General features: G+C 47.6%; 1 protein-coding gene across 1 annotated transcript in view; it reads left to right on the forward strand.

Moving 5' to 3' along the window:
- avl9 (AVL9 homolog (S. cerevisiase)) overlaps positions 1-14,149 on the forward strand; it is a 30,225-nt gene that overhangs the window by 11,083 nt on the left and 4,993 nt on the right. Inside the window, exons 3-15 of the mRNA XM_072450410.1 lie at positions 336-421; positions 519-590; positions 2,700-2,789; positions 4,012-4,078; positions 4,360-4,400; positions 5,395-5,433; positions 5,507-5,576; positions 6,399-6,662; positions 6,883-7,136; positions 7,862-7,996; positions 8,788-9,007; positions 9,502-9,619; positions 13,689-13,742. Of these exons, the coding sequence (XP_072306511.1) occupies positions 336-421; positions 519-590; positions 2,700-2,789; positions 4,012-4,078; positions 4,360-4,400; positions 5,395-5,433; positions 5,507-5,576; positions 6,399-6,662; positions 6,883-7,136; positions 7,862-7,996; positions 8,788-9,007; positions 9,502-9,619; positions 13,689-13,742 (1,510 nt within the window). The remainder of the gene's footprint in view (positions 1-335; positions 422-518; positions 591-2,699; positions 2,790-4,011; positions 4,079-4,359; positions 4,401-5,394; positions 5,434-5,506; positions 5,577-6,398; positions 6,663-6,882; positions 7,137-7,861; positions 7,997-8,787; positions 9,008-9,501; positions 9,620-13,688; positions 13,743-14,149) is intronic.

Here is a 14,149-nt window from a genome sequence, read left to right on the forward strand (position 1 = left end):
AGCGACATTAGCTCTGCGTAGACGTCAGCGACATTAGCTCTGCGTAGACGTCAGCGACATTAGCTCTGCGTAGACGTCAGCGACATTAGCTCTGCGTAGACGTCAGCGACATTAGCTCTGCGTAGACGTCAGCGGCATTAGCTCAGCGTAGACGTCAGCGACATTAGCTCCGTGTTGACGTTAGCGACATTAGCTCTGCGTTGACGTCAGCCACATTAGCTCAGTGTAGACGTTAGCGACAATAACTCCGGCAAAAAGCAGGTAAATCCCCGGGTCCGGCTGCGCGTGTGAACTCAATAGAGTCATTTTGTGAAAGGTGTGGCTTTGTTCTTCAGACACGGTCTACTTCCACCTTCCTCCTCTGAGCGGCGACCTGAAGTGCGTCTACGGCGTCTCCTGCTATCGCCAGATCGAGGCTAAGGTGTGTCTGAAGATGGACGCGAGCCACAGCCGTCGTAAATGTCAAGCTAAATGTGAAAAATGCCGTTTCAATCGGACATTTGTTTGCGTGTGCTCAGGCCCTGAAGGTGCGACTGGCCGACGTTACCAGGGAAACGGTCCAGAAGAGCGTGTGCGTCCTCAGCCGTGTGGTGAGCGACGGAATTACACGTACATCCCTGATATAAGAACACAACCCATTCATGAATAAGTCACTTTTTTACAGTAGTTGACGTAGTTTGATGTTTAACGCTGCAATATCATAATAAATTAACACTTATTAGGCCCGAGAGGCCTATTAATCTCGTAAGGCCGTGCGAAGCACGACTGCGAAAGTGCGCACGCAGTGCGCACGAAATCGAGCGCAAAGCGCTCGCCCACTTCGAAACACTCACTAACGCACTCCTTCACTCACGCACGCCCCGTGCATACTAATTAGTAGTAGGAAAATGGAACATTACCGTTGTAAACGGGCGAAGCCCGTGCAAAAGTGCGCACTAAACGAGCACTTTACATTGGAAGCGGTCGTCATCCCCTTATAAAGCACTCATTTGCGCTAAGTAGCTCTCGAATACGTTCCCCATCTCTTGCATGTTCCGTGCATATAAGCATGTAATGCAAAAATTGAACATTATTACTGTATAGAGGGCCAAAAACACAAAGCGGGCGGAGCCCACTCAAAATTGACGAAAGTCAAATTAGTGACCAGGGACCCACACCATGAGGTAGGAAAGCACGAGCGCTTTCCGAAAATGTATAGTTTATGATATTTGAAAAATGGGAAACATTGTTTTCGCATCGGAATATTATTAGGCCCGAGCCCCAGCAGGGCGGAGGGCCTATTGCTCCCGCAACTGTACCAAAAATGCATTGAGATAGGAAATGACCAAAAAAAATCTGATCGTAGAATCATGAAATTTGGCGAAGTCACAAACTGTAGCTAGAATTTCAGAAATCTCCCAAATTTAACATTTCTGCCGTTTGCGCAGATAAAGTCCGAATTGCGTCAAATTAGAATCAGTTGTTAAACTCTTTGCCCTAAACCTACTTGAAGTGAAATAAATTAATTTGGCGCCACAGCGCCCCCTACAGATTTTATATGGAGGTTAAATGTTTAGTTTTGCGAAATTATATGAAATTTGATACACAACTCAATTTTAGCATCCCCATCAAAAAAGTCAATGAGACTCATGTCATAATTGTTATGGCGTTGCCGTAACGATGACCGAAACCTTCCATGTTATTCCAATGGGGAAATCGCCAGAACATGTTTACACTTTAGACTTTCACAAACTCCTCCCAGGGCGTCTGCCCTATTAACCTGAAATTTGGTGAGACTCATCTTCAGGGGTGGACCATCAAAAGGTATCCACATTTTTATTCAAAAAGTCACGGTCTCTGTGCGGCAAAGCAGCACATTTTGACAAAAATTCAAAATAAAATAGCTTTTTGAATGGTAAAACAAAGGGGAGAAGATGTGACAGCGTCACAGATTCAGCAGTAGATATAATAAAAGGACCATTGGGGCGCGTTAGCGCCCCCTCCTCTTGCGGCGTAGCGGCGGCGGCGTGGCGAGGGCCAATCATTGCCGCTTGCGGCTTTAATTATTATTGTTATTGATATATTGCCGTATTGATTGACTTTAGATATGTGATTAAACGCTATGCAAATGAGGGCTGCTCGATCAAGGCAAAAATTATAACCTACATTTTTAAGTATTTTTAACGATTTATTTCTTTTAACCTGTAAAAAAAGTAAACACCTAATACATTTTATTAGTAATGTTTGTTTAAAAGCTCAAAGTTAAAGGAAGACATGTTTTTGGTCATTTTTATCAACTCGACTTGTGTTTAAGTTTGCCATTTGTTTAAGGTCAATTTTAGTTATTGATTTTAGATAATGAGCCAAATATTGTAGAAAATGTCACTCAAAATATCCCAAAAAAGACAATAAATGCATGGGTTTGTTTATTTTCACATGTACAAATACTGAGATGTTTAAATGCTCTACTTTGTAGATAAGAAAAGTGTCTTTGCTCCATGTTTAGAATCAGAAATACGGCTCATAATACGGCTCATAATTCTGAACAGATGGTTAAAAATTGCAGTAATTATTGAAATCGCAGTTAACAAATGTGGGTCTTGTCAAGGCTTTAAAATAAAAAGTCTGTTCTAATCACAGTACAGTCAAATGTATTGGTTATGTTAAATTGTTCATGCTTAAATGGAGCTAATGTTGTTGTTGTTGTGTTGTTGTTGCAGCCTCTGTACGGTTTGCTCCAGGCCAAACTGCAGCTCATCACTCACGCTTACTTCGAGGAGAAGGACTTTTCACAGATTTCTATTTTAAAGGTTTGTCACTCGTCAACGTTTAAGCCGCAAACGACAAAACGTCTTAAAAACCTGGTCTGAGCGGCTTTTATAGAGTTAAGATCGAGTAGATCGAGCTCTAAATCTGCAAAAGCTGACTCACTTTCACCTTCTGATGTCATCACAAAGTGTCTCTGGAGAGGTTTGTGAGAAACACACTTTATAATACACACCCTGGACACGTAACGTTACAGACACGGTTAAAAGGACGTCATCTTGATCAAATAGTGAAAAAGTTGTTGTGTTCCAACCACAGACTGTAGAAGGAAGTGCACTGTCTGGCTCCAGTCGCGGCTAACAGTTGTGGCGGCTAACAGTTGTGGCGGCTAACAGTTGTGGCGGCTAACAGTTGTGGCGGCTAACAGTTGTGGCGGCTAACAGTTGTAGTTTTTGAGAAGCGTTTGTGATGGTTGCTCTTTAAACTTCTCCCTCGCTCTTCGTTAGACTTCATTAGACTTCGTTAGACTTCACTTCTCTGACAATCTGGAGCGTTGTGAATCCCGTACCAAGTCTGTGCACATGAACAGTCCTAATCCCTCAGGTTTGTCTTGCAGGAGCTGTACGAGCGCATGAACAGTTCTAATCCCTCTGGTTTGTCTTGCAGGAGCTGTACGAGCGCATGAACAGTTCTAATCCCTCTGGTTTGTCTTGCAGGAGCTGTACGAGCGCATGAACAGTTCTAATCCCTCTGGTTTGTCTTGCAGGAGCTGTACGAGCGCATGAACAGTTCTAATCCCTCTGGTTTGTTTTGCAGGAGCTGTACGAGCGCATGAACAGTTCTAATCCCTCTGGTTTGTCTTGCAGGAGCTGTACGAGCGCATGAACAGTTCTAATCCCTCTGGTTTGTCTTGCAGGAGCTGTACGAGCGCATGAACAGTTCTAATCCCTCTGGTTTGTCTTGCAGGAGCTGTACGAGCGCATGAACAGTTCTAATCCCTCTGGTTTGTCTTGCAGGAGCTGTACGAGCGCATGAACAGTTCTAATCCCTCTGGTTTGTCTTGCAGGAGCTGTACGAGCGCATGAACAGTTCTAATCCCTCTGGTTTGTTTTGCAGGAGCTGTACGAGCACATGAACAGTTCTAATCCCTCTGGTTTGTTTTGCAGGAGCTGTACGAGCACATGAACAGTTCTAATCCCTCTGGTTTGTTTTGCAGGAGCTGTAGGAGCACACGAACAGTTCTAATCCCTCTGGTTTGTTTTGCAGGAGCTGTACGAGCACATGAACAGTTCTCTGAGAGGATCCACTCTGGAGGGATCCCAGGTTTTCCTTGGTACGAAAAGCTAACGTCTACACTGAGCTAATGTCGCTAACGTCTACACTGAGCTAATGTCGCTAACGTCTACACTGAGCTAATGTCGCTAACGTCTACACTGAGCTAATGTCGCTAACGTCTACACTGAGCTAATGTCGCTAACGTCTACACTGAGCTAATGTCGCTAACGTCTACACTGAGCTAATGTCGCTAACATCGGCGCCACTCGTGTGCCTTCTCCAAATCTGAACTCGTATTAAAGTTAAAGTTAAAGTTATCTCCTTTTTTGTCTATTTCAGGTTTATCGCCGAGAGATTTAATTTTGCACTTTCAACACAAGGTACGGCATCTGAAACACGACTTAGTTTTTCCGTTGTAAATATAAACCGTTTACTCCAGTCGAGCTGCAAAATGTGTTAAACGACAGGTTTGGAGCACTTTTAAGCATTAGGCCAGCGACATAAGTACGTTTTTATAGATTTTTATTGGACAAATGATCATTTCTGTGAGTTCTGGGCCAGTGTCACATGGTTGCTAGGTGACGGATAAGGAAGTACCATTCTAAACCTAAAAAAACGTTTCTCGACTGACAAGGTTCTGTCTGCGTTCAGGGAAGTTCTGAGATATTTAGGTTTAAAATTGAATTTAAAAAAAATACTTAGTTAGCATGCTAACGGCTAACTGTGTTTTACCTGTGCCAAATGTATTAAAAGTAAAATTAAAACTTCAAACTAGATTTTATGTTTGTCATTCATAATGTCTCAAAATACATTTTAAACATAAAAGAAGAAATGCTCTTTTTATTGATTTATTTTTTCTCTTTAACAGAACAAACAACAACAAAGCATTTTACTGTGATTGGTCCATTTAATTGCGTTCTGATGGGCTCAGGCAGATAGAACTTTATAACACAACATAAAATTACACCATAAAGATCTCAGTTTGAACCAAAATATCAACCCGAACCTTCAAGCTTTTAATTTTTTTAATTAAAAAAAAAAAAAAAAATGTAATTGTCAAAATTCTTCATTCAAATTACGTTTTACATTTATTACATATAGCAAACAGTTAAAGAAATGCCAGGGGGGGCATATTACAATTACATATCAAAAACATTCAAAGATATACAGTTTTCATAGATAGAAAAATACGATTAAATTTGTTTAATAACGACAGGGAATAAAGGGATATCGATGATGAAAATTTCCTTTTATGAATATAGAATTTGCTTCTTGTTATTTTAACTGCGTTTTATTAGTATGAGTCCAACCCGTCACATTCATTGTACATTTTAATGCTGAAAATCCTAATAAATAACACGTGTCCTCTTTTAGGTCCTCATCTTATTTAAACTGATTTTGCTGGAAAAGAAGGTAAGACTTCCTGTTAGATTCAGTCTTTCCAGTGTTTCTCACTCGCTCACGTGTTTCCACCTCTGTGTTCCAGGTTCTGTTCTACGTGTCTCCCGTCAACAGCCTGGTGGGGGCGCTCATGACCGTCCTGTCGCTGTTTCCAGGTCAGAACTCCGCGTTAGATCACGGCGTTAGACACGGTTCACTGTAACGAGCTCTCTGTAACGAGCTCTCTGTAACGAGCTCTCTGTAACGAGCTCTCTGTAACGAGCTCTCTGTAGACGAGCTCTCTGTAGACGAGCTCTCTGTAGACGAGCTCTCTGTAACGAGCTCTCTGTAGACTAGCTCTCTGTAACGAGCTCTCTGTAACGAGCTCTCTGTAGACGAGCTCTCTGTAGACGAGCTCTCTGTAACGAGCTCTCTGTAGACGAGCTCTCTGTAACGAGCTCTCTGTAGACGAGCTCTCTGTAGACGAGCTCTCTGTAGACGAGCTCTCTGTAACGAGCTCTCTGTAGACTAGCTCTCTGTAACGAGCTCTCTGTAACGAGCTCTCTGTAACGAGCTCTCTGTAACGAGCTCTCTGTAACGAGCTCTCTGTAACAAGCTCTCTGTAGACTAGCTCTCTGTAACGAGCTCTCTGTAACGAGCTCTCTCTAAACGAGCTCTCTCTAAACGAGCTCTCTCTAAACGAGCTCTCTCCTGTAAACGAGCTCTCTGTAAACGAGCTCTCTGTAACCGAGCTCTCTGTAACCGAGCTCTCTGTAACCGAGCTCTCTGTAAACGAGCTCTCTGTAAACGAGCTCTCTGTAACGAGCTCTCTGTAACGAGCTCTCTGTAAACGAGCTCTCTGTAACAAGCTCTCTGTAACGAGCTCTCTGTAACGAGCTCTCTGTAACGAGCTCTCTGTAAACGAGCTCTCTGTAACAAGCTCTCTGTAACGAGCTCTCTGTAACGAGCTCTCTGTAACGAGCTCTGGTGTGTGGCAGGTTTGGTGGAGCACGGCCTGGTGGACTCCTCCCACTACAAACCCCGGGGCAGTGTCTCAGAAGAGCCCGGCGTCTCCCCCGAGAGTGGCTCCGGGGCGGAAGAGTTTGTGTCTGTGTCCGTCACCGACCTCGCCGAGCTCGAGGGCGGCGGCGATGGCGGCGATGTGGGTGTGAGACAGGGCGCCGATCGGAGGGCGGAGCGAGGCGAAGGGGCGGAGCAGAGGCCGACATCGCACACGGGAGCGAATGGAGACAGCAATGGAGGTACTACTACTACTACTACTACTATTTTATTATTATCACTACCACTACTACTACTACTACTACTCTCTAAGAAGACTATAAATGGTCGAGGAACTGACAAGAACAGAATCAGGACTAAATTAAATGCTTCTTTCTCTGTTTAATTATAACAATATATCGGACAAATCCCTGGTCGTGAAGTGTGTGTATTTATCTCTTTTTGTCGCTGTATTTTCCTCAGACACTAACTTCCTGAAGCCTCCGTCTCGGACCTCTCCGGACTCTTCAGAGAGCGACTGGGAGACGCTGGATCCCGGTGTTCTAGATCAGACCTTGGACCCGGACCAGACGGAGCAGGTCCTGGACACCTTCGAGTCTCTGTCCGGGGCCCCCATCACGTCGCAGCCTCTGGGCGGAGCTGGAGGGGTTTCCCAGGGGCTGGTGTCGGGGCTGGAGGAGGATCAGTACGGTCTGCCGCTCGCCGTCTTCACCAAGGTTCAATATGCCATTATCGCCTTCAGAAACATTTAGGTTGCCTGTGTACTCCCGGGGTCAGACGTGTGTTGGTTCGTTGCCTGTGTACTCTCGGGGTCAGACGTGTGTTGGTTCGTTGCCTGTGTACTCTCGGGGTCAGACGTGTGTTGGTTCGTTGCCTGTGTACTCTCGGGGTCAGACGTGTGTTGGTTCGTTGCCTGTGTACCTTCGGGTTTAGATGTGTGTTGGTTCGTTGCCTGTGTACCTTCGGGGTCAGACGTGTGTTGGTTCGTTGCCTGTGTACCTTCGGGTTTAGATGTGTGTTGGTTCGTTGCCTGTGTACCTTCGGGTTTAGATGTGTGTTGGTTCGTTGCCTGTGTACCTTCGGGTTTAGATGTGTGTTGGTTCGTTGCCTGTGTACTCTCGGGGTCAGACGTGTGTTGGTTCGTTGCCTGTGTACCTTCGGGTTTAGATGTGTGTTGGTTCGTTGCCTGTGTACTCTCGGGGTCAGACGTGTGTTGGTTCGTTGCCTGTGTACCTTCGGGTTTAGATGTGTGTTGGTTCGTTGCCTGTGTACCTTCGGGTTTAGATGTGTGTTGGTTCGTTGCCTGTGTACTCTCGGGGTCAGACGTGTGTTGGTTCGTTGCCTGTGTACCTTCGGGTTTAGATGTGTGTTGGTTCATTTCCTGTGTACTCTCGGGGTCAGACGTGTGTTGGTTGTAACCCTTTGTTGCCTGTGTTACCAGGGTTACCTGTGCCTGCCGTACATGGCTCTGCAGCAGCATCATCTTCTCTCTGACGTCTCCATCCGCGGCTTTGTGGCCGGAGCCACAAACATCCTGTTCCGACAACAGCGGCACCTCAGCGACGTGGTCATAGAGGTTTGTATACCGGTTTAGTCCTCGTTTAGTCCTCGTTTTGTCCTCGTTTTGCCCTCGTTTTGCCCTCGTTTTGCCCTCGTTTTGCCCTCGTTTAGCACCTTGTTTAAGTCTTCATTTAGCCCTCGTTCAGCCCTTGTTTAGCCCTCATTTAGTCTTCATTTAGTCCTCATTTAGTCCTCATTTAGTCTTCGATTAGTCTTCATTTAGTCTTCATTTAGTCTTCATTTAGTCTTCATTTAGTCTTCATTTAGTCCTCGTTTAGTCTTCATTTAGTCCTCGTTCAGCCCTCGTTCAGCCCTTGTTTAGACCTCATTTAGTCTTCATTTACTCCTCATTTAGTCTTCGTTTAGTCTTCATTTAGTCCTCGTTTAGTCCTCGTTTAGTCCTCGTTTAGTCCTCGTTTAGTCCTCGTTTAGTCTTGGTTTAGTCCTCGTTTAGTCTTTGTTCAGTCTTCATTTAGTCTTCATTTAGTCCTCGTTTAGTTTTCATTTAGTCTTCATTTAGTCTTCATTTAATCCTCGTTTAGTCCGCGTTTAGTATTGGTTTAGTCTTGGTTTAGTCCTCGTTTAGTCTTTGTTTAGTCCTCGTTTAGTCCTCGTTTAGTGTTGGTTTAGTCCTCGTTTAGTCTTTGTTTAGTCCTCGTTTAGTGTTGGTTTAGTCCTCGTTTAGTGTTGGTTTAGTCCTCGTTTAGTCTTTGTTTAGTCCTCGTTTAGTCCTCGTTTAGTGTTGGTTTAGTCCTCGTTTAGTCCTGGTTTAGTCTTGGTTTAGTCTTCATTTCCTCTTGGTTTCAGGTGGAGGAGGCCCGGATCCAGACCCAGGACCCGGAGCTGCGTCGGGCCCTCGCTCTGACCACAGCTGACCTCCGCTTCGTGGATTACCTGGTGAAGCACGTGACGGAGAACCGGGACGATGTGTTCCTGGACGGGACGGGCTGGGAGGGCGGCGACGAGTGGATCCGGGCGCAGTTCACCCTCTATCTGCACTCGCTGCTGGCGTCAGCGCTGCACCAGGGTAAGAGCAGGTCGCTCGGGGCAACGGCAGGAGCTAAACTGCAGTAAAACCCTTTTGCATTGAACAGCGCCCCCTACAGGCCGGACCACTCACTGAACTAAAATGCAGTTGAGATAAATAGCAGTGTCCCTGGTGTGATGTCACTTCCTGTACGAGTGTCCCTGGTGTGATGTCACTTCCTGTACGAGTGTCCCTGGTGTGATGTCACTTCCTGTACGAGTGTCCCTGGTGTGATGTCACTTCCTGTACGAGTGTCCCTGGTGTGATGTCACTTCCTGTACGAGTGTCCCTGGTGTGATGTCACTTCCTGTACGAGTGTCCCTGGTGTGATGTCACTTCCTGTACGAGTGTCCCTGGTGTGATGTCACTTCCTTTTTTGACATTTAGATTAGTTTCTTTACGTTTTATCGTCTGTAAAATCCAGATAACGATTTGAATGTTCGACGATGATTCTGTTTAATTGCTCTAACGAGCTGAACGTTCCCCTGGTGCAGATAACGAGCGTCTCCTGGCGGACTACGGCGCCCCCTTCATCGCCGCCTGGAAAATGACGCACAACTATCGTGTTTGGATCAGCAACAAACACCCGGGAATGACACACATCACAGCGGGGTAAGAACCGGGCGCGAGGTGAGAAGGTCCCCTGACTCCTCCTCCTACTCTGACCCCTCCTCCTCGTACCCTGGCCTCTCCTCCTCGTACCCTGACCCCTCCTTTTCGTCCCCTGACTCCTCCCTCCTCCTCGTACCCTGACTCCTTCTCCTCCTCGTACCCTGACTCCTTCTCCTCACCCTGACTCCTCCTCCCCCTCGTCCCCCGACTCCCCCTCCTCCTCGTCCCCTTACTCCTCCCTCCTCCTTGTCCCCTGACTCCTCCCTCCTCCTCGTCCCCTGACTCCTCCTCCTCGTCCCCCTGGAGGCGTGAGGAGTGATCTGGTGTGTTCTTAATCATAAGGCGCTGGTACAGCTGGCAGCCCGGTGTAAACGCTCTCTCTTCTTTCTCACACTTATTGTGCTTTATCTCCTATATTTTGTAAATATAGTTTGTATATTTTTTCTATTTTACTGTACGATAGGGACACGCGCTGGAATAGTTTTTTAATTCAACTGTTTTTGACTTTTTTCGGCTGGATTTGAGCGTTTTTCGTTTCGTTCGTTGTGTTGTTGTGACGTGAGCTAGCTCCGAGCGAGCCCACCAGCCCCCCCCCGCGCCCTCCGGCCGCGCTAAAGTACGGCGTGTCGTCGGTACACGTTTATATACACGTTTATATGAAAGAGGAACTTCACGAACGATCGGGACACGCACTGGAATCGCTTTAAATTAACTTGTTTTGACTTTATTCGGCTGGATTGAGTGTTTTCGTCGTGTCGTGGCGATGTGTTTTGGCTCTGAGTCCCCCGGCTCCGGCCCCGCCCGGCGCCCGGCGCCGTACCGCGTTTACACAAAGGAGGAACTCATGAAACTGTGGAGAACAGTCGTCTTACCCGGAGATCGCCACGTTATTCCGGCGGACATCCTAAGGAAAACGCAACGAGGCAGACGGGCTGGACGTAAACTCCGAGAGAAGAGAGGGACAAACAGGAAGTCGGTTCCCGCTGTAGTCATGGGTAACGTGAGGTCCCTTCAAAATAAAATGACGGAAATAGCGAGCCTCATGCGGTCCCAGAGGATTTATAGGGACAGCAGCGTCTTGATTTTCACAGAGACCTGGTTAACAGCAGAAATGCCAGACTCTATTATAGGTTTGGACAATTTTCATCTGCTGCGGGCGGACAGAACGAGAGAATGCGGGAAGAAAAGAGGTGGAGGTCTGGCGGTGTATGTGAACACGAGCTGGTGCAAACCCGAACACTGCACAGTGAGGGAGCAGCTATGTAACAAGGATATTGAACTATTGGCTATTGGCATGAGGCCATACTATCTGCCCCGGGAGTTCTCACATGTGATTTTGATCGCAGTCTATGTGGCCCCGTCTGCCAATGCTGAAAATGCTTGTGAAGCACTGCTCTCCTGCACTTGTAGGCTGCAAACACAGCATCCACAGGCTCTCTTCCTCATCTCTGGTGACTTTAACCACACTTCTCCCTCTTCTGTTCTACCAACATACACCCAGTATGTTACCTGCCCCACCAGAGAGAATAGAACATTGGACTTGTTTTTTGCCAACACCAAGGAGGCTTATTCTTCTTCCCCCCTCCCTCCCCTGGGCAGCTCGGACCACAACCTTGTACATCTGAGGCCTGTGTATGAACCCATCGTGCGCAGGCAGCCTGTGGTGTCCCGTGAGGTGAGGATGTGGTCTGCTGAGAGCGAGGAGGCTCTGAGGGACTGCTTCAGCACCACTGTCTGGACTGAGCTTTATGACCCACATGGGGAGAACATCAAAACCATCACAGAGTGCATCACGGACTACATCAACTTCTGTTTTGAGAACATTGTTCCCTCCCGGACGGTGCAGTGTTTTCCAAACAACAAGCCATGGATTAACCGTGAACTGAAGGCTCTGCTGAAGGAGAAGAAGAGAGCCTTCAGGTCAGGGAACAAGGAGGAGCTGAGGACTGTGCAGAAGGAGCTGAGGAGGAAGATCAGGCAGGCTGAGGCCGGCTACAAGAGGAGGATGGAGGAGCAGCTGCAGCAGAAGAACATTCAGGGAGTGTGGAGGAGCCTGAAAACCATCTCGGGCTTCAAAATCCCCCCTGCCCAGACAGGGGGATCTACAGTGGGTGAATGATTTAAATGCTCACTTCTTGAGGTTTGATCGGTCACCTGCCCCTCCCCCTGCACAGCTGCATGCTCCCTCTTCCACAGCTGGACAATGCCCTGCATCTGTTCCTCTTCGCTTATCTGCCCCGGACCATCAGCTCCCCACTTCGCCTGGCCTCACCCATCCCCCCAGCACACGGTCCCCCTGCCAACCACTGACTGTCACAGCAGCACAGGTGAGGAGTGAGCTGAAGAGGATTAAAGTGAGGAAGGCAGCAGGACCTGACGGCATCAGCCCCAGGCTCCTTAAGTCCTGCAGATGAACTGTGTGGAGTTATGGAGCATGTCTTCAACATGAGCCTGAAGCTGAGGGTGGTACCACAGGTCTGGAAGACTTCCTGTCTGGTACCTGTGCCTAAGACACCGCGCCCCAAAGACCTCAACAGCTTCAGGCCAGTGGCTCTCACGTCCCACCTGATGAAGACACTGGAGCGGCTGGTCCTGGACCACCTCCGCTCCACCGTGAGCTCAGCCATGGACCCGCTGCAGTTTGCATATCGGTCTGGCATCGGAGTGGAGGACGCCGTCATCTCCCTGCTGCACCGCTCTCTCTCTCACCTGGAAAAGCCTGGCAGCTCTGTGAGGATTCTGTTCTTCGATCTTTCCAGCGCCTTCAACACCATCCAGCCGCTGCTCCTGAGGGACAAGCTGGAGACGGCTGGTGTGGAGTATGACCTGGCAGAGTGGATCCTGGACTACCTCACAGACCGACCCCAGTTTGTGAGAGCCCGGAACTGTGTGTCTGACACTCGGACCTGCAGTGTAGGGGCGCCCCAGGGCACTGTCCTCGCGCCCTTTCTCTTCACCCTTTACACTGCAGACTTCAGACATGACACGGACAGCTGTGTCCTGCAGAAGTTCTCTGACGACTCTGCCATCATCGGACTCATCACGGACGACGATGACGAGGAGTACAGGGGACTGGCGCAGGACTTTGTGGACTGGTGTCAGCGGAACCACCTCCTCATCAACGCGGGGAAGACCAAGGAGATGGTGGTGGATTTCCGCAGACGCCACCCCACTGCCCCCTCACCAGTGAACATCCAGGGACGGGACATTGAGAGAGTGACTCATACAAGTACCTGGGTGTTCATCTGAACCACAAACTGGACTGGACTCATAACACAGACGCACTGTACAGGAAGAGCCAGAGTCGGCTCTACCTCCTGAGGAGACTCAGGTCTTTTGGAGTGACAGGGCCACTCCTGAAGACCTTCTACGACTCTGTGGTGGCATCAGCCCTCCTGTAGGTGTGGCCTGCTGGAGCAGCAGCATCACAGAGAGGGAGAGGAAGAGGCTGGACAGAGTCATCAAGAAGTCCAGCTCCGTCCTGGGCTGTGCTCTGGACTCGGTGCAGGAGGTGGGGGACAGAAGGGTCCTGGCTAGATTCACATCTATGCTGGACCATGAGTGTCGCCCCCTGCAGGACACTCTCTCCGCTCTGGAGAGCAGCTTCAGTGAGAGACTGATCCACCCTCGCTGTGTGAAGGAAAGGTTCCGTAGGTCTTTCCTTCCTGCTGCTGTCAGACTTTATAACAAACACTGTTAGTCCTGAACACTCACAATACTGACCTAACCTAATACTGATGTGCAATTCTGTCGTATGTGCAATTGCTGTTGGAATTCATGTGCAATTCATGTGCAATTACTGTGAAATTCATGTGCAATCTATGTGCTGTCGTGACACATATTCATGTGCAATTACTGTCGTGATCACATGCCATGGTATTTATTTATTTATTTGTCTATGGGAGTTTTTATTTATTTATAGGAGATCTTCTACTGAAAGTGTTTTTCAGACTTCCTATAAGTGATCTGTTCTTCTGTATCTGCTTCTGTATCTTCCTGCGTTGCAACAATGAAATTTCCCCATGTGGGACAATAAAGGAATATCTTATCTTATCTTATCTTGTTGCAGACATCCGTTCCAGGGACAGTACAGCGTCGCTGACGTCAAACTGCGGCTCTCACAGTGAGTTTATACTAGACTCAAGGTCAAAGTTTTATTTAATTATAACTAAATCTGATCAAGCTGAAAATGTATCACAGATTCAGCAGATTTATGACAGAAATAACAACGTTTTAAAGCTAAATGGAACTAACAAGGAAAACAAGCTGCTTTAAAGGGGAAAAACTGTATTAAACTAAACCAGGACTAAACCAGGTCTAAACCAGGTCTAAACCAGGACTAAACCAGGTCTAAACCAGGACTAAACCAGGTCTAAACCAGGTCTAAACCAGGACTAAACCAGGTCTAAACCAGGACTAAACCAGGACTAAACCAGGACTAAACCAGGACTAAACCAGGACTAAACCAGGACTAAACCAGGACTAAACCAGGTCCAAACCAGGTCCAAACCAGGTCCAACCCAGGTCCAA

The sequence above is a fragment of the Eucyclogobius newberryi genome, unplaced genomic scaffold, assembly GCF_026437365.1.
Source record: "Eucyclogobius newberryi isolate DKJ021-1_F unplaced genomic scaffold, fEucNew1.0.hap1 SCAF_18, whole genome shotgun sequence".
Lineage (NCBI taxonomy): Eukaryota > Metazoa > Chordata > Actinopteri > Gobiiformes > Gobiidae > Eucyclogobius > Eucyclogobius newberryi.